A 24,962-nucleotide genomic window follows, 5' to 3' on the forward strand; every position below is an offset into this window, starting at 1 on the left:
AAAGAAAAAAAACCGAGAGTCAATTTGTTATTTATTTGCAAGTCAAATATTACGACTTAGTTGTACCAAATCATTGGCACATACCAATATATAAATGGGGCCCATTACCCTGTTTGTGTCATGGGGTACCAGGGGGGCTTTGGGGGCCCCATTTCTCAAAGGACGACGACTCTGTTAGTTCTGGTTAGATCGTAATGCAGTTTTGTATGAATACTCTGAATGAGTATGATGAGATGCTTGGAGCCCATTTCCGGTAATTTCCAAATTTATGGGAACGTACTCGTGATATATTGTTTCAAAAGGTAATTCAACGTAGATTACGATTATTCCTCACACAATTTGATTAGGGACCCGAGGGGTCCGGAGGCCCACCCCCCTTTTTTAGGCAATTTCCATTAAAGTTGTTTTCTCATTTATTCATGAGTCAAATATTGCTACAGTTGGTGGTACGGAATCATTGACACAATGGCCCTCCCCTTTTCCTGGTAATTTCTAAATTTATCGGAACATAGTCATGTGATATATCGTTTCAAAGGCAATTCAAAGTTGATTACCATTTTACGTTGCACAATTTCTATTGTTTTACTATGTGGAACTAAGTTTATTCGCTGAATTCTCAAGAACGTGTGCTATTTGATGTGAAGACGTACCCAGCCGTAGTTCATCAGAACTTTTTTACAGATTTGTATATTCATCAATACCATGTACTTATTGGGGCAAATAGGATTAAACAAACTTCAAGTAATTTGTGTTAAACTTTTATTAAATTCTCTGTACCATTTTGTGGTGCACAAGCTGTAGTCTTCCTAAGCCTTATAATTGTCCTTTTTATCTAACCTCAAGGGTTTTAAACAGTCAAATCAGTTCTCCACCATTCTTCCTAATTGATACACCTCATTGGTTGAGGTTACTACAGTGTTATTGGTGCATGTTTTACAAGAACAAACCTTTGCATCCTATACCTGATATCAATCAGTGCCAAAGCATGATTAACATTTCTAATCTAAACCCGCATTTTACGAGCCAATCAAAATCCTATCTGGTGCCTGATGTCTGCCCATAAACGTACCATAACCATGAACTGTTATCAGTCACGTTTGAACAGGGACACTGAGATATGTTACTTGTTAGTCGGATTCTTAAGCAATATTGTTGGTTAAGTCCTAAAGGCAGAACGTTAACCTAAATCTTTAATTTCTTTTAATTCTTATTAGTCATTAATGCACTTTTCCAATGGGGAATGAGGAAGAAAATTATACGATTTATAAGCAGATTAATCTAGCATTCTGTAAAATAGATTAGGGACAAATCAAAGAAAAAAATTGAATGATCTTTCAATTTTTTCTTTTTTTTTTAATTAAAGTTCATAAGTGGAATGTATACGGTGTGCATATTCATTATTTTGAAAACAATCCGTCGTTGCAACAATCACATTTTATTGACAAAGTGTCACAAAATAAATACTTCCATATGTGTCAAACTGTACACGGAGAAGCAGGAATTAAGTGGAGTAGCACAAATATCTGAAGGAATTAGACTGTTCTTTCATTATAAAAATACTAATCTGTGGCATTTATCAATCTTTCATCATTAGAAAAACATGAAAAAATGATTCTGTAGCATATTTAATTACATACTGCAGCATTAGAACTACTAATAGACTGAACATTTAAAGTTGGTTGTGTTTTTATTTTATTTTTCTCTATAGAAACTACAGTAGAGCAGAATGTTGTTCTCAGTCTTTAGTACTGTTCAAATGAACTCAACGTGCCTTAGAACAAGATTTGGCTCAGATGTGATCATGTATTTACAAAATACACATTTCCTTCTCAAGCTGTGTGTACACTTACAGATTGAAAATCCTTTTTTAGTGGACACAAACATTTACTTTCTGTTGAAACAACACATTCAGCAGCGCGTTTATCATAATCTCTTTTGCATTTGTGTGTTTTTTGTCTCAGCTTGACGTCATCATAGTTTACTGTTTCTCTGAGGACACGGCGTACAATTCCTCGATTTTGTCCTGGTACATTTTTGCAACGATGGGCCTCCTTAGTTTCATGGTGGGACCTGCACAGACAAAAGAGAACAAACCGGTTAACTAGCTTATCCTTGCAATCCAAGCTTTGGATTCTGTTACAGATAATCACCACAGTGCAGAAGTTGATGTGCTGCAGAGATTTAACCAAACACTGGAATGTTGTCAGGCTTGTGAAGCATTAACACTCATAAAGGTAATTAACAGCGAGTTATGAAGTTACAGCAGTTTCTTTTGATGAGTCATTTCAAGTTGTGAACCTTTGCCTCAGTAGATAGAAAAAGTGAAAGAACTCATCTGACCTAGCTCTCCTCCTAGAAGCGAGAAGTCTCGATCCAAAATGACCCACTTCTGGACCTTCTGAGCGTTGGACGTAGACTTGGCGTTGGCTCGCTCCATTCCCTCCTGAATGGCTTTGTAAACAGCTTCTTCCTTGTTGGCCACGATCTCCGAAACCTTGGTCGCTCCGATTCCGTTCTGCCGGCAAAAGTCCAGCACCTCAGGGCTGAGCTCGTCTGTGGGCTCGCCATTATCGTCCAAGACACACTGTGGAGACGCATTAGGATTGATCAATATTGGGTTTGCTTTATCCATTCAGCATCTGAATCTCAATCTGACTGTATTTACTTTCAATGTGAGCAACATGGAAAGGAACTTGAGCTTGTCTCCGACCAGCATGGCGTTACTTAGGATGGGAATCTCGGCCTTTACGGCGTCCTCGATGGGAACCGGAGGAATGTTCTCCCCCCCAGCAGTGATGATCAGCTCTGTGCAAATAAAACAAAGAAGCATGTTTGTTCCACAGCAGATTTTGGAAAAACCTCTGGCTTGGTTTCTCGAACCCATGAAAAAAAACTTCTGGAATAAATCCACACCTGTTACTGCAGATGCTACTTTTGTGCTAATCTTCCACTAATGAATCAGAGAGATAATTGAAATTAACTCTGCATGGGATTAATTATAATATGAATATATTTTACAAACCAGCACAATCCGACAGTTGAGTGTTTGTGATATTCAGTCATTTGTTTGTCTGAATAATTGTAGGTTTTTAGATTTAGATTGTTTTTTTATCTCCACTGTAAACACTTGATTTATTGAATTATCAGGAAAAGTTCAAGCACTGCATTGTGGGATATGAAGTCCTGGAGACGGATGCATAGAAGTGCTTTTACGTCATAGTTGACATGATTTCTCCCCAAAAACTCTGCCAAAGTGACTTTCCCACACTTTTCTGGTGCTTTTACCAGTAATCTTTCCCACAATGCAATGCGCCAAACCATTCCATCAATGTTATAAACCGAGTGCTTACAGTGGACATTTCCACCTTTTAACTCTTTTTTTCATGCAAATTATCTTAGCTTTATTTATCTATGAGGCATACATTATGTATTCATCCAATAAATATTATTCTCCAGAAGCTTTAAGTTTAACTACTTTCCAAAGATGGACACCATTATAGTCGATCTGTGTTTTCTAATTATTTTTCCGTCATTGTTCTTCAGTCCTGAAATGTCAGTTTAAAATCCTAGTTTGCATGTTATGATTAATAATATTGCCCTTTAACGCTGGTGTAATACAGTGGCTCGAATGATTAAATAATGAACATGTAATCCAATGAAGGATTACACTTGAGAAATGTGTCAAACATCAAAAAAGAAAACTTTGATTAAAACAAATTGGTCTCGTCTTTCTTCATCTCAACAGTACCAACCTGATTACATAGACGATACATTTGCTATATTTCTCTGATATTGATGAATTATGGCCACCTAACAACTTAAACATCTCCTCATTCATGAATGTAATTAAGTAAAAAAAAATTAGCACCACCTTTTAAACCAGATAAGCTAGCTCGGTTACTGTTGCTAGTAACACTAAGATACACTGACTGTATGAGCAAAGGTTAAATATTGTTAGAATGTTTGCTTATATGTAATCTGCTTACTAGTTTAGTATATGTGTAAACACAAACACACAGCATCATAAAAAGGGGTCGACGAGAGGTCGCTGAAGATAATGACTATTGGAGCAAGACAAGCAAATGGTGAAGAAACTGCATGGGGGGGGGGCATAAACCCCCACCCCACCCTCTGGACTCAGAACTGATGGAAAACACCATTAAAAATGACAGCTATCAAATTACATACATTTGTGTAATTTTCAGATTTCTGTAATCAATTTTGTGATTTCAGAACAATTTTGAGTTCTTAAAGCGTTTTGTGACTGCAGTCATGTGATATAGGCGTGGGAAAATAGCGAGCCCCTACAAATATCATGGAGTTACATTGAATTTATGAATTGAGATCTACTAGTATTTGATCATTTACACAATAATTAAAGTTTTGTCATTTTTACTTTCTCTCTAAAGCGGTGGATGCCAACCTTTTTTTGGATCGCGACCCCATTTTGATATCAAGAATTTCTGCTCACCCCAAAGACATTTTTTTTTTTTTTTTTTTTTTAAATAGAATTAGTTTTTGTTTAAATTTGTTATACTTCATTACAAATACAGAGCGGCCAGTGTTGGTAGATATTTTTTTTTACTGCATTTTACTATTATTAACTTGATTTATACGTGTGTTTTAATTTGTAAAAGAATAATAATTACAAAATTTCAAAAATTAAAGTTTAACTAGTTTTTTTTTTTAAATCAATTAAAACTCCAAGCTACCCCAAATTTGAAAAACACTGCCAGATTTGGCCCCCGGGCCTCGAGTTTGACACTTAAAGCTACAGTTTACCCTTAATCCTTCCTGTGATGAACAAAAAGTTGCAGTCGTCGAGCCGTCCCAAATCTCCTGAGTGCAGCCAGCCGTCCTCATCCAGAGCCTCCGTAGTTTTCTCGGCCATGTTCAGGTAGCCCATGAAGACGTTACGACCCCAGAAGCAGATTTCCCCAATCCCGTCATTATCTGGTTTATCCAGCTTTATTTTGCAGCCTGGCATTACTTTACCACAGCTGGAAAACAAAACATTAAGGGGAGAAATCTGCACACTGCAACACAAGATAATCTGTTCCTGGTTTGAACATTTTTAAATATCTGTGTATTGCAGAATAAGTTCAACCCAAACGTGTACCTTCTGCTTATTTTTATTTATTTTTTTTAATTCTCAGTATCTCATTCAGTTTAAAGACTAAATTTATGAACCTTGTTGAGGAGTTCTCTTTTAATATCATGTTCATAATTCCTTGATCACTTTTATTACAAAATGTATAGAACAGGAGATATAAAATGTATTCTTTGAGTTCGGGATCTATTTGGTCCCATTGACTCCCGTTATAACCACATATTTTGGATATACTGTTATTTACCTTCAAAATACATCTTATTTTTGAAAAAGAAAAAAAAAAAATAGATAATTGGTTTTTCTAATTGAAAAAGGGCAAAAAAAAGTATAAAAATATAATGAAAAACATTATGAGAAAAGTGGGAAAACATCTATATATGAAATTTTGAAGACATAAGCTCAGTGTTTGTTTTTTTTTTTTTTCAATAAATGCTCATAGCTCTAAAAGTAACAATGATTCAAAATCAATGTTCCTGTTAATTATTAACCTAGTCAAGATGGTGACAACTAATAAAAATATTCCACTTTGCACTTAATTTTTGTGAAAAAAATGCATTTTTTGTTTTATCCTTATTAAATATTTATGGTTTGGTCTGAAGTTGTTGAAAAGATCTGATGTGAAAAATAATTTTTAGTTTTATGAAGCGTGCCGTTTTGGCACCCAAGCGCAGTAATTTTTTTTTAAAGGTGCTCCGAGGGTTAAGTAGTTATAATGTACAGTACATAAATAGAGCTCACAGTTCTTCAAGTATGTCATATGTTTTCCCTGAGCCTGATTGGTTAGAAATCCTCATGTTTCTGATGTCAGTAATGTGTATTTTAGTGGCACTCTGCTAACCTTGTGAGGCGATAATCGTTGATAGTGACGGAGACGGTGTGGGGACCAGAGGTCTCACTCATGCCGTACACCTCCATCAGAGGTATGTTCAGGCTCATGAAGTATTCCAGGGTCTCCTTTGTGATGGGAGCTGCTCCTGTGAGGCAGAGCCTGCTGCGTTCCAATCCCAGAGCAGCTTGCACCTTCTTAAAGACCAGGTTGTTTGCCAGCATGAACCCCCATGGTACCCAGTTCTCCCTGTAACCCAAACCACAGCATATGTTATGACCACAAGAGCCATCTGTAGCTCAAACCCCCATTTACTGGCCAGTTGGACAAGGTTTCCTCATGTACAATGCATTAAAACGTATTTAAAAGACAATAACGTGTCCACTAATTTAATAAATCTTTATGGGGGATTTAAGTTGATTAAACAGCATATACTGTAATTAAGCATCTTGAATTATTGCTATTGAGTGAGTATGAAAATAAGTGAATGCAATCCTGCATGTTTTAGGCGTTTCTTCAAAGCTGACTGCAGTGAATGGCTCGCTATCACTTTTACTGCAGACCTGGATGATCATTGATAGCATATTCATTATTAGTGTTTGTAGAAGGAGGACATCAAAAACTTGCAGGACTGCAGCCCTCCAGGACCAGGTTTATACACCCCAAGAAAAAAGAGCAAGACTGACAATAATAAAGAATTGTATGATTATAAATAAGCAGTTTCTTTAATATGTAAATGAATAGTAATATATACAGACAAATGTATTGCAAAATAGAAAATGTCTATTCATATTACATTAGTAATGTATACTTTTGTATATAATTATTTTTTTGGTGTATATCCACATTTACCTAGAATAGAATACAAAATATCTACATTTATTTATATCTACATTTATGATATGTGCATAGATTTAGATGACATTGAGTATTGTACCGGTAGTTGAAATTATTCCAGGTTTGCTGAACATAAGTACATAAACAGTTTGCCATTTTTTATTTTTGTATACAATACTTTGATACATTACATACATTTGATTTTGTTTTGTTTTTTTAATTTTTGATTCAGTTTTTTTTCCTTTACTTTATTTTGGTCCTACAGTTTTTTTTACATTTTGCTGGTATTTATTTTTGTTCATACCGTCCCGCTCTTTTTTTTTTTTAAATTGTGATTTTTTTTCCCTCTGAGGATCAATTAAAAGAATATTCTGTTCTATACCGAGTAGAAGTGTTATAATTCACTATCCTTCCACTATGTACAGTAAATAAATCTCTAAAGGAGGATTGTTCATGAATCGTCCTTGCTGTTGGTAATGTGGAGTTGTGAATGTGTAACTTGTTCTGTTCTAATCAATGTGTGTCTGCTGCTGTCTCACCCGTTCATGGCACTGTGGTTATAACGCTGGCCTATCGACTTGGCCCAATCTGCCACTTTCTTCCTCATCGGAGACGCCTTGCCACCGATGGCCTTCATCTTGTCCTGCATCTTCTCCCACACACGTGGAACCCCAAGGAAACACGTGGGACGAGCTTCCTTCAGCGTGTTTACCAAAGAGCCCTGGAGGAATTGATTCACCCATCAGTTCCATGTATTGTCCTTGATAGTTTAATGTTTAACAGGGAAGAGAATTAGTCATTACCTTGAGGGCATCAGGCTCTGCAAAGTAAGTTGTTCCAGCAAAGCTCATGGAGACCCATATGTCAATCATCTGGGCGGCTATGTGGCTGAGTGGCAGGTAACTGACCAGCACCTCCACGCCGTAGCTGTTGCTCAGTAAAGCAGCTGATGTGCGTGCTGTCCAGGTCAGCTACAGGAAAAAGCCTCATTTGAAAAGGTTTCAAAGCCTAAAGTACAACTGGTTAAAGTTACCCAAACCTTTAAACCACAACGTTAAACTCATTTTGATTCAGGGGCCAAATACGGACCAGTTTGAGGACGAAGGGGAAGCAGATTTTTAGGCGTAAAAAACAAGCAATTGCAACAAATAATGTGCCCTTGTACACTGTAAAGAATAATAAATTCACTTTAATTAAAAACAAAATGAAAATTAAAGTCAGCATAAAACTAATTCATGTTGACTTAAAGTAGATCAACTAGATTGAATTAACTTATAAGTTATGTTGACTTAGATCAACTACAGGTAGACCGACTAGATTTAATTCACTTGTAAATGATGGTTACTTAGATCAATAACATTTGATTAACTACTAAAGTTTAATTCAACAAATTCATTTTTTATTGCTTTTTTTTTTTTTTTTTTTTAAAAAGTAAAATAAACTTTTTATTCTTTACGATGTATGCGCGTCCACGTAAAAAGGACCAATATGTAAGGCGCCAACGTTATAAGTGAAAATTTCCTTGATTTTGTTATTAATTTTCATTTAATTTTGGGACGTTCTGTGGAATAATTTCATGAAAAATTGATATTGAAAAAAATATCAATTTGAGATAAACAATGACTACCATCATGTGAAATAAGACGCCAAATAATGTGTCGTTTCATTGAATTAGTGTATTTCAAAGGGCTGAGATTATTTGGTCATTTTACACAATGACTCTTTCTCTCTCAGTTTTACTATCTCCTCTGGTCCAAATCAGATGCCCTAAAGGGCTGGATTTGGCCCCCGACCTTGAGTTTTGACAAGTGGGCTTTAGACCTTAGGGTTTACTCACGTTGTCATGACTCAGCATCACTCCTTTGGGGTTGCCTGTGGTTCCAGATGTGTAGATAAGAGAACAACATTCATTGGCCCGCAGACTGTCAATTATAGTATCCAGTCGGTCGTTAGGCACCTCCTCTCCAAGCTTCATAAACTCCTCCCACTGCAAGTGTGATGGGAAATAATGAATATCTGCAGCAGCTTATGAAACCTCTCAGTTGAAAGAGGAAAAAAAAAAAAACCTGATAATTCATCACTAAAATATCATCACCAGGGCCTCATGGAAAGTATTATAGAATATTATACAATGTCAATATGTTTGTTCTGTCAACACACCGTATAGAGGTCGGGTAGTTTCTGCTGCAGCTCATCTTTGTACTGAACAATGGCTTTCAGGTGAGGTAGCTGGTCTCTGACCTAATTGAGGAAACAATATACATACATTCATTCATGTGAGAGCACGCTATCGTTTGTGTTTTACAGCTGAAACACAAAAAAAAAAAAAAAAAAAAGGCCATTAAAATTGTACTTGACCTGCAGGATTTTGTCCAGCTGTTTCTGGTTCTCCACCACTATAACGTTGGCCTCACAGTTGGCTGCCACGTACTGGCATGCCTCTGGGGAGTTAGTGGTGTACACGCCAGTTGCCAGACCCCTGTTTAAATGAAAAAAAAAAGACTGATGCTTAGGGTTGCATAAATTTCTTAGATTAATTCATACAGAAAGTATGGGACGATTGGTAACTTGATGTTTTGGGTTTTTTTTGTTAATTATATCATGGTGTTATTTTTATTATTTAAAAAGGGATGTTTTAATAAGCATATACTCAGACCATTGCGTTCTTCTGCCGTGGCTTTGGTAAAAGAATGGATGGGTATAGGTGAAGATATTTGCGTTCGTTTATTTTATTTTCAATACATTTATTCATTTATTTATGATGAGCATGACTGATAAAATGTAAGACAACTTTAAGAGGTTAAACAATTTCTATGTTGTAATCTGTCACCTAATGTCCCTCTAAGACAGGGATGTCAAACTCATTTTAATACAAATCACAATCATTTCCACATTAAATGCCCTAGTTTGCACTTACACATATAAATGTATGTAAGGTACTGACAATATCCCAGCAGTATTTGACAAATATCAGTCCCTGAAAAATCTTTGTTTAAATTTCCTTCATTTTATGACCAATTTTTGTCTAATTTTTGGAATTTATGTGGAATGTGTTGAGGAAAACTGCTGGATTTTGAAATAATTAAGAGTTTCTGTAATAATTTCACATTAAAAATGACTGCCATTATGTGATATATTGATGATTTGCGTATTTAGATAGATATCCACAATTGCAACATTTGGTTGTTTACAGTGATTCATGTTTTCTGGGCATGGTTAATCAGCCCAATTTCCCGATTTAATTGCGATTAATGAAGTCTTTGTTTACATCATATTCGATTATTGCACCTTCAATATTGTTTAGTGTAATAGGAATATTTAAATTAGGAGGACTCGCCTTGTTTGTACAACAATTGGGAGGAAAAAAGTCAACTATTGAAATTACAGTCATTTAAATTTTCTCCTGCGAACTCAATTTGATCCTTTTAAAAAAAAAATCAATACTTTAAAAACAAAAAAAGAGATAACCCATGTCTGCCTTATACTAATTTCACCATAGAAATATATAGATCAGCTATAAACAAAGGAGTGAGGCTGTAGCACATGTCTCTGTCTCTTAAACTGTCAATCTTCCCTAAACTTGCTGACTAATCTATGACATAAATCTACATGGCAGAAAATGATTCGAGGTGATCGAGGATCATCATACCCAGCGAGGATGCATCCGATGTCTGCATAGAACCACTCGGGGGAGTTAAATCCCAGTATAGCAACTCCACGGTAACGCTCCAACCCCAGCTGTGGAAAATAAGCCACACAAGGTGGAATCAGTTAGTTAAATGAACATGTAATGACACCGATCTGTTCCTTTTGACCCACAACTTGATTCTGAAGCTACTTCTCTCCATTAGACACCACCATGTCCATGAAACTAAAGATGTAACCAAAGCTGTAAATTTCACAGCGACGGTGTTAAATTACCGCAGACTTGTTCTCACATCACAGAGTAACAGACGCTGGAATGTTCAGGTAAAGACAGTAGATTATTTTGCTCCCCTACCTCACATTGTGTAAACAATAGCAATGCATAATAATGTAATCTTCAATTTAAAGTGGATGTTACTTCAAAAAGGGTTAAAATCCAAAGCACACGACCTAGGAATTCTACAATTTTTGTCAAATTTTTGCATTAGCCTTTAAGGCAAAAGGCCCCCCAGGAATACAAGGAGCAAAGGTGCATTCAAAGCTCCACCCAGCATATTAAATATCTTAATTTTACTGCTCAGTGCTGCATTTTTATTTCATTTTTAAGTCTAGCTCAATGTTGACAAAAGATTATGGCAATTTTGACCAAATTTGGACACATTTACCTATAGTTTTTTATATGCAAAACTATACAAGCACTGCAGCTTTATTAAAATGCAATGTATACAATCATATGTAACTGAGCATATACATTTAATGTTATCTGAAACATACAATGTGTTATACTATAATGTTTCCTGGTTTTTTTTTTTACCCATGCGATACTCAAAGAATGAAAAAACTACATTTCTCAGTATCAGTGTTCCACGTTTTACAAGTAGCACCATGTGACATGCTTTTGAAGTGGAAGAGGAAACTGTAGCACAGCCAACTGAGACTATGCTTTGCTCATGTTTGATTTACGTCCAAAATTGTGAAGATAGTGAATACTTTTGGGTTAGTCTTCAATACAAACAGTATGCCAGGGAGTGTCCTAGTGAATGGTTAAACAAGACTGAATACCTGTGGTTTCCTGTTACAGCACTGGTTCTTTCATTCACTTTAAATGAGTTTAATTGAAGAGTCGTTGTAGCAAAAGTGTGTTAATGCTTAGCAATGTGTGTTTAAAATAAACAAACCTTGAGGAAACTCTTAGCTGCAGCTCGACACTGCTCGTAGTACTGCCTCCAGGTCACAGTCACCTGCTGTCCATCTTTTTTAAACACCAAAGCCGTGTGATCTCCACTCTTCTCCACCGTCTCCAGGAACATCTGATGAACAGTGATGGGGGTCTCGGAGCCGGGGCCAGAGCCCTCTATCCTCAGCTTCACAGCCTGGTCCCTGTCTGTGCTCCAGAGCTGCTCGGCCGGGCTCAGAGTCGTTGCCAAGTTGGCCGAGGTCACAGGAACCGCTTTGGTCTCTTCTACATTGGGGCAACAGATAGAGCTACATTTACCCTCCATGTGTGATGGTGAGGAAACAGCACAGCACAGCAGAGCAGGTTAGGAGCTCAGTGAAGAGTCAGGTGAGAGAAGCCTGTAAACATCCCTGTGGAACTACTGCCGCACCTGATGCTGCTACACACTAATTTAACCTGCAGCTGTGCACAGTGTTATGTGATACCAAACAGGAAGCTGTGGAATGACTACCTCCCAATCAGGTTCGGTGGGAGGAAGTTAGAATGTGTGACCGCAGAGAAAGGTTAAACTCTAAGATTGAAAGACTGAAACAGCAGAGATGAATTTACTAAGACTTTTTTTTTTTTTTTTTTTAACTTTTACTTAGTATCGCCTGCAGCAGGGGTGTCAAACTCATTTTACTTCAAATATGAACCAGTTTGATCACAATTTCAACATTCATGTGACCTGGTTTGTACTTCCAGTTATACATTTGGCAAAGTATGGAAGGCACCAACAATATCTAAGCAATAAGTAGCTGTGTTTCCATTACCCTTAGAAATGTGCAAAATCTAAATAGTGCAATAAAAACTGGTAATAGAAACACCTGAATTTATATTAAAAAAAAACACTCAAATATCTCAAAGAAATGTTTTATGCTTTCATGAAGAGGTATTTCAGTCGTTTCGATATTGAAATGTGTCACAAAAGCGCTATGGAAACACTTTTTCCACAAATACAGGTGACAGAACGTGACATACCTTGTCACATGACCACTAATCTCTGAGAAAACATGGTGCGGTACGTGTGGACAGAAGAGGATTAGCATTATACTTAAAAATTATTACTGCCACATTAGACGTGAACCAACAAAGGAATGCAGAGTGTTATCAGGGCGTCCGTCTTCCTGCAGAGAAGTCAAGATGAGAGTTCACGGGAGTTACGAGGCTCCTGCCCAAAACAACCTTCAATGGAAACACGTTCAAAGCGCAATTATACTTTGTCGACATTTAGAAATATCGGTTTTATTTTGCGAAAATCTGTAATAAAAATATTTAGTAATTTCTTTATTTCTTGACCAATTTGTATTTGGTCTGCGGGCCAAATCGGATGCTCTGAAGGGCCAATTTTGGCACCCGAGCCTTGAGTTTGAGTCACTTAATTAAAGTTTTGTAGTATCTGTACTTTACTTGAGTATTATATTTGGGGGACATTTTTTACTCTCACTTCACTATCTATCTATAAAAACAAGAAATATCTGTGTGTCTGTCTGACACTTGACCTGAGACTTTCAACATGGCTGCTGCTTGGTTCAAGTGTGCAACGTCAGATTTGTTTGGACTGCAATGATACCGTTAATGAATTATTTCATAACACTGTCTTAAATGTAGCTTTGCAGAACAGCTCAATGTTGACAGGTAGTCATGGTAACTCAGGATTAGTAGAATCTACAGGAGTGACTGCAGAAAGGGCTTTTAAAAATGTCTTAAGTGGGTCTATTATCCTAAAAAAGACATACTTCCTATGGGTACTGCACTAGTTAAATAAACAAAACAAGTGGTATAGGACTAGAAACGTCTTACACTTCTTACCCCTTTTGAACACGAGTATCTTTAATGAGAAGATTATCAAATATACATTTATTATTATTATTATTGTCCTGCTATATCACATCCATTCTGTGAAAATTGAAGTCAAACACCCTTATTTTGTGTATTATATATGTACACACACCTTTGGCTCTGAAACATACATCACCTACATTGTCAGTAGTTTAACCTTTGCTTTTATTAAAATGATTTGCCTTATGTGCATTATTATCCTTGTTTTGTTGTGGCACTGTATTTCATATGAATTAAAGCAGTGGTTACCATATTCTCGTAACCCATTTTTATATCACATTTCAAACCCAGAGATATTTTTTTTTCTCTAGAACTAGTTTTTGATCATGTTTGTGATATTGTGTGTGATATTTGAGAAAGTAATTTTTTTGTTTGATATTGTGTGTGGTAAAGAATGATTAGTAAATGATCATTAAAAAAGACATAAATGAATAAAATACAGTAATTTCTCAGCAGTTACTAGACATTTTAGGCGACCCCACATGGGGTCACAACCCCAAGGTGGAAAACCCCCCTGAATTAAAGTGTATTTCTCTAAGAAATCACTGCAATAAAACCATAGTGTACTAGTTGTAAAAGAGTGGTCTTGTGTTTATAAAGGAATAGTTGGTTGAACATGTAGATTTTCACAATAAAAACATTCTCAAAGGTGGTTTTGGTGCAGCTACTGTACATTTTTTTTTCTTCAGTTGAGACTTGTGCTCTTATTAAAAATGTTGTTTCCTGTTTTAAAAAAAGGAAGTGTGAATGTTTTAGTTTTACATTAAAGTTCTTCCCCTCTCAAGATTGGTACCTGATGAAAGTTCTTCAACGGCCTTATCCTTCTTTAACTCTTCCTCCTCCTTCTTTTCCTCCTCCTCCTCCCCTTTTTCTTCCTCCTCCACCGCTTTCTCGGGGGAACTTAGAGGTTCTACTTGTGGTTCTGCAGCTTCACATGCAGTTTCAATGTTCTGGCGCTCTGCTGCTGGTGCTGAGTCTGACTCATGGAGGTCGACTTCAATAAGTTTGGAGTGCATTTTTAGATCTGACGCATCAGACACAGTCTGTGCATCAAGGGAAGAAAAGCTGAGGCAAAAGAAAATCATTTTTTGGATGAAAAATGTCATCTTTAGACACATTATTTAAAAAAGCGATCCAAATGAAACAAATTGTGATCGTAGTCTTCAAGTTTTTTTTTTTTTTGCCCTTTTGCATGCCCTTTCCGGCATGCAAAAGGACAAAAAAAAAAACAAAAAAAAAAACAATGATGTGATTTTGCTCTGAATGTCAAAATGAATTTCTGTGATTGCAACCATGTCGGAAATGAACTGAATAAATAAAAATAAAAAAAATAAATAAATTTGTCTTACTTTTCCGTGCCGTCCATCGTTGCGAAACCGTTGCTCATAACAGAGTTATCTTCAAGGCTCATCTTGTATTTTCTGAAAAGTAAAGTCAGACTAGTGTCAAATTCATTGGCATTGCTTGGTAGCACAATTTCATTGGCTAACTTCGGCCCAACACTGACAAAAAAACTATTAAATGCATTAGCAATTTCCTTTTTTTCACTGATGATTGAATTATTCATTGTGAAGTAATTTGGATATTCTTCCTTTTTTCTTCCAGTCCTGATAATGCCATTCAATACCTTCCAGGTACCCTGGATATCACTCTTGTTCTGCTCCAGCAATTTGTGATAGTATGCTTTTTTATTGAATCTTATTATTTGAGTTAACTTATTTTTATACATTTTATATCTTTCTTCAGTTTGTTTAGTCCTTTGCTTTAAATGTACTCTATAGAGTTGTTGTTTTCTTTTACAAGCCGTAGCTATGCCCTTGGTTAGCCATGGTTTATCCTGGCTGTTTTTGTTTTTAGTATAGTATTTCTTACACGGACAGTGCTGGTCATACAATTGGATTAGGGTAAGTAGGAAGGCATTGTATGCCTTATCAGGGTCAGGAGTTGCATACACTTCTTCCCAAGTTTGGGCACATAAGTCCCCCTTGAGAGCAGCAATAGCTTCAGGTGTTCGATGTCTTACATATTTGAAATCATTTATTTTGGTTGTAATATTTTGCAATTGTTTAAAAATACTAAAAATAGGAAGATGGTCAGTGATATCATTGATAAGTACTCCAGCTGTAATTTGACTTGCTAATTGATTAGTAAATATATTATCTATTAGCGTTGATGTGTCCGTGGTAATTCTGGTTGGCTTAACAATAAGGGGAAAAAGAGAGTTGCTATACATAGTATTAATGAAGTCTGTTGTTCTTAAGTTTTTCTGAGGGTTCAGTAGATTGATATTAAAGTCACCACACACAATATGGACCTTGTTTAAGTTACTAAAAAAGGCAGTCCATTTTTTTATTGAAAATGTCTAGACATGATCCAGGTGTTCTGTACACACAACTAACAATAACAATATTTTTAGACTTTTCTACAATAATTTCACATGTTATACACTCCAAAACATCATCGATGGTGGTTGACTTGCTATCAATCTTTTTAAACCTCAGATCTGTATCTATGTATAGTGCAACGCCCCCACCTCTTTTATTTATCCGATTTGTAGTGAACAATTCATATCCATCTAATTGTACTTCACAGCACCTATCTGCATCCAACCAAGTCTCAGAAACAACAATGACACTGAATGTATTAAACTGACTAAGATATTGTTTAATTTCGTTATAATTTTTGTTCAAACTCCTACTATTAAAGTGTATAATGCTAAAGGCTCCATTCATATTAATGCGTTTAAATTGCTCGTCAGTATAGTAATCACAATCATTAATTAGATTATTAAACAAATGCTTCTACGGATCTATGTCACAGCCAAACTCATTTACTCTATAATTTGTATCATCGTACTTCACTACCATTTATATATTTTGTATCATTGTTATCACACCCAACCACAGGACCACTCACGCTCATGGAGCACGTACTCACGCACACGCACGCAGGACACGTACACGCACAACGTACACGTCCACATTTATGCCCAAGCGACGCGCTGACAATCACACACACGCGCACAAACAGCACGCAATCATACGCACGCAGAAACCTACTGTCTATTTGGAGATGTCCCGTACAGTTCCCAGTACTCCAAAGTCCAAAGTCCGAGTGTTCGAAAAATCCGTATCCACTTGTCGACTCCACTGAATATTATTAGAACTCACCGTCATTATATCCTTTGAGAAAAAAGAACCAATACGCAAGCCTTCCATCGAACGCAAGACGAACACACACTGTCCATTTGCAGAATTACAGTATATCCTCAGTCTAACAGAAAAATATCCATCAATCCATCGCCTACTTCGTGTTAAATTATTCCTCCAGGAAACATCGGCTGCGTAACTAAAAATAATAATAATAATATAATAATAATCCTCCCATCTGGGCACAATTGTCTTTCCCATAAACACTATGACGTATCTTCTCACGAGTTGTAAGTATACTCAGTGGAATTTGCAACATTATTTGATTTGGTCAAGGTCTTTCATTTCTCTTACCAGTATGACTTTAGCTTGTTCCGGAGTGTGCCCATTTAGCTGGATGAATATCTTACAATTCCTCGTCCATGTCGCTTTGATCTTCCCATTTTTCCAGCCGCTTTCTTTGTTCGATGATCATTCAGATACACAGACGTTCCTTTTAACTTCTTTCCTTGACGCATGAGTTCCGTTTTATGTTTGCGATTTGCAAGACGCAAAATAATAGCTGGATTAGCCTTGTCCTTCCGCGGCAAAGTGTGGCATGCCGAGATGGCGGTCGGATCCAGGTAGACGTCCTTCTCTGCCAGAAAGTTCACAACTTGCTCTTCCAGCGTGTGCATCCTCACTTATATTTCTGCCATCCATAGTTGCTCTGGCGTAAGAGCGCGGCTTGATTGTAAGACCTGTAACTATAACATCTTCCATTCTGGTGTCCTGCTCGAGGTGGTCGATTCTTTTCTCAAGCTCCTCGATGGTTTTGTCTCTTTCTCTTACGATATTTTTTAAGTTGTTTCACTTCTTCAAAAAGTTCCGCCAGCTTAATCAGCTGTTGCGTCACTTTCATTAGCTCCCCAGACATACGATTTAGAGATTCCCGGATTTCCTCCATATTTATTTATTTTATTTTTTATTTATTCAGTTCATTTCCGACATGGTTGCATTCACAGAAATTCATTTGACATTCAGAGCAAAATCACATCATTGTTTTTTTTTTTTTTTTTTTTTTTTTTTGTCCTTTTTTGTCCTTTTTCATGCCGGAAAGGGCGACGGAAAAAAGCATTATGCTTATCCAGATCCGTCCCCTAATTTGAACACAGATAATTTTACATCCAACCTCGTTTCTTCCCTTTTTTTTTTTTTTTTTTTTGTCCCTTTTTTTTTTTTTTTTTGTGATGTGTTCTCGTCTGCAGTCATTGTTCCTGTTGTTACTCTTCCTCACAGTCTTTTTCTTCCGTATTTCCTCGGGCTTTCTTTTCCAGTCGTTGTTTACGTTCCTCCAACTCTCCAAACGTGAAGTTCTTCTGCTGTAGCGTTCAATGAAGAGTTATATATCATTCTCCATCTTTGCCTCCGCTGCTTTCTTCGGGCCCATCGCGAAACTTTTCCTGTGCAACTTTTTGTTTCAGAATCAGAATCAGAATCAACTTTATTGGCCAGGGGTGAATGAATACACACGAGGAATTTCTTTTGGTGACCTGTGCTCTCTCAGGTAGTGTAACATTAAATAATAACAATCAACTAGAATAAAGAAAAATAAAGAAAATAAAGAAAAATAAATGAAAAAAGAAGTATAAACATAAATATAAGAGTAGTTAGACTAATATGTGCAAACTAAATAAAAATAACAAGATAATAATAATAGTAATAATAATAATAATAATAATAATAATAATAATAATAATAATAATAATAATAATGAAATAAAATAAAAATACAATAATAATAATAATAATAAGATAATAGTGCAGTAGTGCATTGATGAGTAGTGCAAATAGGTGAACATTTAAATGAAAAAATTTTGGCGTACAGTGATCTGTAGCATCTGTATCTCGGCCAACATTAACCTTCTATTTAGGCTATTTTTAAATAATTTATTTCTGATGTTTTGCTCGTTTTAGAATTTGAACTCCACCTTTTGACCTTTTGGTGTATTTTTAAAGAGTTGTGCCAGAAATTATTATTGGTGGATGAGAAAAAAAAGTCCGTGTGCATGTAAAAAACGAAAAAAAAAAAAAAAAAAAAACTATAATGTTAAAAAATAAACTGACAAATGTTTCTTTGTACCCCCTGAGAGGTGTTCAAATACCCCTAGGGATACACGTACCCCAGTTTGGGAGCCACTGATGTATACCGTATGTAACTTTCTTTCTCATTATACTTTCTACTTGAAGCCACGGTAACAAAAGTAATTTCTTCCTGGGATTATTAAATTATTTCTGATTCTGATTTTAAAATAATCAAAGTATTGGCCTTAGGGCCACACGCTGACTGTGCAATGTTATGCTACTGTATGTGAGTAAGACACACAGGCCCACATGCGTTTGATATTAGATGTTATCATTTGTTTCCTGAATGATGCTTAAAAGATTGGCCTACTTCAGTAATCAAAGATCTTTTTTGTCTTGACTCAGTTAATAATAAATAATAATAAATCTATCAGTTATCTCATGATAGATAAGAATACCTACAACACGGGTAAGTTCGTATATAATCTTTGTACCAATTTTCCTTTGTATAACATATATGCCAGGGGTCACCAACACGGTGCGCGCGGGCACCAGGTAGCCCTCATGGACCACGTGAGGGGCCCTCAGGAGCTCCGGCTAAAATCTGATTTACTCTCCAGGATTCAAACTCACAAAGATAAATACAGACGCCAGATGTAGTTATTACTTAGTAGAATTAAATACTGCTGCACGTGACGAAGTTTTGTTGTTAAATTAACCATTTTTAAATGTTTATTTTCACTGCTGCAGATATGATGTATGGGTTGTGGTATGTTATATATAATAATATGATATAAATAAGATGTATTTTTAAAAAAACGCAAGGTGGATTTTACAAATTGTACATGTTTTGCGATAAATTAAAAGTTGCTTGTTTGTAGCTAGTAAAATGGCAACGCGGGGATTTTCAGTGAAATGTAGAAAATGAAACAATTGAATAAATTAGGAGAAATAAAGTGTAGCATGTTGAAACTGAACCATTTCTGACCTCTTTATGTGTCTGCTAGCCTTCCTTATCATCTTACCATCTAATTAAAGAGAAACTGTGAAAATGTAGTATTTAAGAAGCTCTTTTCTCACTGGTAGCCCATTTATACATTACCTATAAAGTACAGTTTCAGAAAGATTGTGACCTTTATATACGCCCTACAACTCCTACTCACAACCTCCTTTCTGTTGAGAGCATGACCTCAGATTACTCCAGTAGCTGTGCTATGTTTGCAAAGGTCAACCACCGACAATTCCACTTCCTATCGCTTTATACTATGAATTTAGTTTGTAGTAGTAGCACTTTAAGTTTGACTAAATGTTTACTCCTTGTGTTCATTCTTATGATTATTATTGTTTTACACTTTCTTTGTCAACTTTGTGCTGCTTTTGTCATTTTATGTCACATTAATCACATTTTACACACTGTAGAAACCTTCTAAGTCAGTGGTTCCCAATCTTTTCTGTGTGTTGTATACCCCATTGTTGCATCTTTGCACATGTTTACCCCCCTCATCATAAGTACCACAATTTAATATACATTTTCATTTGTGTAACAGCGGACTCTAACTGTGTGTAGAACATTAGTTCCCTAAGGCTTAATAAAGAACTTCAAAACAGTGTGTTGAATTTAAAGTGGAATTTAGTTCAACTACAGCTTTTATGTGATTATTTTAATAGTAAGTAAATGTAGCTTATTGTCAAATGTAGCTTATTGTCAAAAGTGTGATAAAATGGCCTCTACAGCAGAAAATAATCTTGTTTCAATAAATTACAAGAAAATATTATTATGATATATTTTATTAAGCAATAGCACTGTGGTGAAATGATCTAAAAAAAAAACCAGACAGGAACTAACATTTCCTGATTATTTAAATGAATTCATTCCGAGTACCCCTGCAATGTGCTCGTGTACCCCTAGGGCAGTGGTCTGCAACCTTTAATCTCAAAAGAGCCATTTTGCCTCATATGACCTGGATTAAACTTCTGGAGCCAAAAAAAAGAAAAGAAAAAACTTTTTATTTTATTTATTTATTTTATTTTATTTGTTTTTTTTTTATTTTAATTTCATTCTCTCTCTTTTTATAATTGTCATATCTGTCCATGCACCTCACAAGGATGTTTTATTTTTTTTTTCTCCTCTGCCCTTGTAACATGTAAATAATTCTATACAGTTAAAATTATATTGAATCGTGTTACGTAAAGAAGGTTTTTTGAGTTTATGTATTTGAAGGGCTACCAAAAAAATAAATGAATCTGTCCCCCACACCATTAAAATCTTTATTTTCCACAAGAATAGTCTTTTAGTTGATTTAGTTATCTTACCAGGGATTTAAAACATTGAAAAATTGTTATATCATGATTTTAATTGTCATTTATCATTAATATCCACTGTAAGAAAATGACATTGTTTGATTTCAATATATATTTTAAAGCTATAGGGAGTCATTTCCAAAGTATCAAAAAGCCACATAAGGCTCCAGAGCCGCAGGTTGCAGACCCCTACCCTAGGGGTTCCACTGTTCTAAGTCATTTAGCATCATTTTAATCAATTACATTACTGTTTTTTTTTGTGTGTGTCATTTGACTCCAGCATGAATCTATAGAATATGAAATACTTCAACACACGCAACACAGGACTGTTAATGGATTAAAGATTATCATAGGAGGTAAAAAATGTGATGTAACCCTCAGAGCATACTTCAGATTAAGATCTGCCATGACAGCATTAAGCTCCCACTCTGACCTGTGTTACTCTGACTCAAGGTTTCTCTGGACCAAAGTTTACAAAGACTTACAAGACTCTGACAAAAGCAACAACGATGTGCAGTTTTTTCACCCATGCAACATCAACTCAGATTTCTTACTTCTAATACAGGACCATTTGAGTCAAATACGTTACCCAGAAATCGCCAACATGTCTGAAAATCCATCAGTAAAACTAAAACTCCAGTCACATATAGTAAGGCGGCGGTCCAGAGAGAGAAGGGACAAAAAAGGGAAGTATTGCCTGTGAGTGTTTGTTTTGCTTATAACTGAAGTCCTTTTCCATACAGACAGTTGTTTGCTGAGCAAACAATAAAAGTCAAAGATCCTGTTCATATACACTGAAGAAAATCAATGTATTTGTGTCGTCTGTCTTAAGTCTGTCTTTAGTGTGTTTACCATACTTCTTCTGGGCCCTGTAAACTGTAAGCAGTGATTCTCAACTGGTGGGTCGGGACCCAAAAGCGGGTCGCAGACCTGTACTGGGTGGGTCGTGGACAGCTGGTCAAAAATGAACAAATACTTAATGTCTCTCATGTTGGACTTGTCTTTTATTTTGAAAGAACCTTTTCTTTTGACAAGCATGCTGTAAAATGCATGTTGCAAGGAAACATATCTAGATTTATGTTTTAAAAAATATTGTGTGTGTGTGTGTGTGTGTGTGTGTGTGTGTGTGTGTGTGTGTGTGTGTGTGTGTGTGTGTGTGTGTGTGTGTGTGTGTGTGTGTGTGTGTGTGTCTGTGTGCGCGTGTGCGTGTGTGTGTGTGTGTTTTCAACAGCTTAAAGTGGTTAAATTCTAAAAAAAAAAAGAAAAATGTGTCGTGATGTAATGACCGTGGAAAAACGTGTGTCCCAGGGTGAGACCAGATGAGAACCCCTACTGTAAGACAACAGTTAGAACATGACGTAGATGAGGATTGTCTTTGGAGAATTACAAGTACTCACGTTACTGTAATTGAGTTGCTTTTATGGGTACTTGTACTTTTTTGGAGTATATTTCTAAATCAGTAATATTACTTGTACTTACGTATGTACGTTTTTAAAGTGATTCGTTACATTCCTACACCCAACCATTACTAGTGTTGGGAGCAACTAGTTATTTTTGTGATATATTACAGTAATATATTCCTTTTTGAAGTAACTCAGTAGTGTAACTTATTACAAAAGTGACAAGTGGACACATATTATAGCTACAAATAAAGTAACTCAAGCATATTTGATTTAAGTGCATATTTGCATTGTTTTCTCACTGTTTGCAATTATTTGAGGAAAAAAAGATGATCATTATAGTTAATAATAACTTGACCGATGTTATTCAAACACTATCAGTGTGATATAATTAGTGTTCTGGACCAAAATTAATTCAAAGTTGTGTAACTCAGCTACATTTAAAAAAAAAAAACAGTAATATTGTAATACAATTATATTACATTTTTATCCCAGTAACTAGTAATATAAATATATTACAGGTTTAGAGTAACTTACCCAACATTGACCATTACTAAGTGAATTATTATTTTTTGTTTTAAAATGATTAATGGACATTGTGAAACTACAAAAAAAAAAAAAAAATGAAATAACCAGACAACAATCAAATGCATCACATCATAGTTGACCAATCAGATTAAACTTAATGCACAGCCCAAGTTTTAGAGTTCATCCTGTAAATGTAGCTATACTTAAAGGGATTTTTTTTATTTTGATTTTAATTCATTGGTGTTATCTTATTTTTTTTAAAATTGTACATTTTGACAAACTTTTTTATTTTATACAGATACCTTTGTGGAAAATAAATTAAGTTACAATTGTGAAAGATTTTATCTTTTCCTTTTTAAGTTTATACATGAGACATTTACTGTATACAAGGGAACCGTAGCAAGATTTATTACCAAATAATAGGTGGAGGGGTGAAAGTAACTAGTAACTTTTACTTTGAGTACTCTTTAATTAATCTACTTTTTACTTGTACATGAGTATTTTATGTATGACTTATTTGTCTGGTACAATGTTGTTGTTTTGCTATTATTATTATTATTGTGTATATGTAACAATAAACAAACAATAACAGCAATTATTTTGATCAATATTGTAATCACGATTATAAAAACTATTATTTATTGTGTTCGGAAAAAAATCTGTATTTCTTCTGTTCTTTTTTTCTGTTGGTATGCTCGCTGATTTAAATGGTAAAATATGGGAAAGCTTGATATGAAACTCATTTTAATAATTGTTAACTACATATGTGTAGAACTGTACATAGAACTCTAACATGGTTCCCCAGTTTTAAATTGTAATTAACAATTTGAATAGAATGTTCATGACAATTACAACCACAAAGTCAATAATATAAACTCAATTACAATTTCATTACAAGAGATTTTTAAAATTACAATTATGAGTATGCCATATTTGTAAATAATTATCAATTACAAGATAACACATATAATTGACCCCAATCCTGATGGAAAATAACAAAAATGGGTCAAATGTACCTTCAAAAGAACATATATGAAACCCAAAAGTTCTTCTACATGAGAACGATATATCAGTACTCTTTACACCTCTTTTTAAAACACATCCAGCAACCACAACTTACCTTTAAATACAGGACAAATATGGTCAATATCACAGAAACACGAGTAGTTTTTATGAATGAATGGCATCCTACCTTCTCTGTGGACAGAGCTGAGAGACATTAAGTTGACAGGGAGCCGTGAGGTGAAGGACAGATCGACCTTTGCTCCGTGCAGGTACTAGACCCTCCCTCTCTTCTACTATGAGGGGTTAGATACTATCCTATTGGTGCAGTTTGCCCCACACTCACACAAGCCAGGTCCAGGAATACCAGTCCCTAGTTGTGTAATCTACTGCACACCTAGAGCCCAGGCCGTCATGACCCCCTCTCTGGATCTGTCTCCGTCAAGTGACCAAAGGTTGTGGCTCCTTTAAGCTGGAGAACAGGTTCTGTTTGTATTAAACACAGATCCTGACAACTGGTGGTATTGGTGACAGTACAGTGGCATCAAACAGACTTAAAGATACAATAAAAACAGTGACCTGGGGTCGTCAGGGGTACTGGGACAAGATGTTCACTATCACCAAGTGGGAGATATGTTGAGAAAGCTAACGAGTGAGTTCAGAGCCATGATAATAAAGAGACTCTGACCCACGTTGGTTAATCAACACAGAAAGAAACTTAAGCAATGTTGATTATCAATTCAGATCAGGGAAGACTTTGGACAAAAGATGGGAAAAATAAATAAAATTCATTGACATTTTTTGTTTTCGACACTTTATCCAGACTGAGAAAACAATGATGCAACATCCAATAATTTGATTGGCTATTTTTTTTTTTTTTTTTTTGCTGAGCTACACGTGATCACAGGCTTTTGGATTGTGTTAAAGGAAGTAATCATTGTTTTGTAAGTAAATATAGGGTAAAGTTTCACCGTGCAACTCCGATGACTTTAAAAGTAACCTTGTTCATGGGCACCAAGGTCACTTAATCACACCATCTTAAC

General features: G+C 35.7%; 1 protein-coding gene across 5 annotated transcripts; it reads right to left on the bottom strand.

The window, feature by feature from the left end:
- Positions 1-1,415: 1,415 nt before the first annotated feature.
- LOC114469660 (long-chain-fatty-acid--CoA ligase ACSBG2-like) lies at positions 1,416-24,375 on the bottom strand. 5 transcript variants are annotated; one of them, XM_028457385.1, is made up of 15 exons: positions 24,110-24,375; positions 14,826-14,897; positions 14,270-14,519; positions 11,597-11,880; positions 10,423-10,511; positions 9,132-9,252; positions 8,934-9,014; positions 8,611-8,760; positions 7,577-7,744; positions 7,313-7,494; positions 5,949-6,185; positions 4,783-5,000; positions 2,666-2,805; positions 2,341-2,584; positions 1,416-2,070 (listed from the first exon to the last, which is right to left on the bottom strand). In XM_028457385.1, the coding sequence occupies exons 3-15, from the start codon at positions 14,490-14,492 to the stop codon at positions 1,979-1,981; spliced, it is 2,229 nt and encodes a 742-aa protein (XP_028313186.1). In that variant the 5' UTR covers positions 14,493-14,519; positions 14,826-14,897; positions 24,110-24,375; the 3' UTR covers positions 1,416-1,978. The 5 variants fall into 5 exon arrangements, with proteins under 5 accessions (XP_028313186.1, XP_028313182.1, XP_028313181.1 ...); XM_028457381.1 differs by having other exon boundaries at positions 14,270-14,541; positions 24,110-24,374; XM_028457380.1 differs by lacking the exon at positions 24,110-24,375 and adding an exon at positions 21,579-21,652 and having other exon boundaries at positions 14,270-14,541.
- Positions 24,376-24,962: the final 587 nt, after the last annotated feature.

Source organism: Gouania willdenowi, chromosome 9 (genome assembly GCF_900634775.1).
Source record: "Gouania willdenowi chromosome 9, fGouWil2.1, whole genome shotgun sequence".
Lineage (NCBI taxonomy): Eukaryota > Metazoa > Chordata > Actinopteri > Blenniiformes > Gobiesocidae > Gouania > Gouania willdenowi.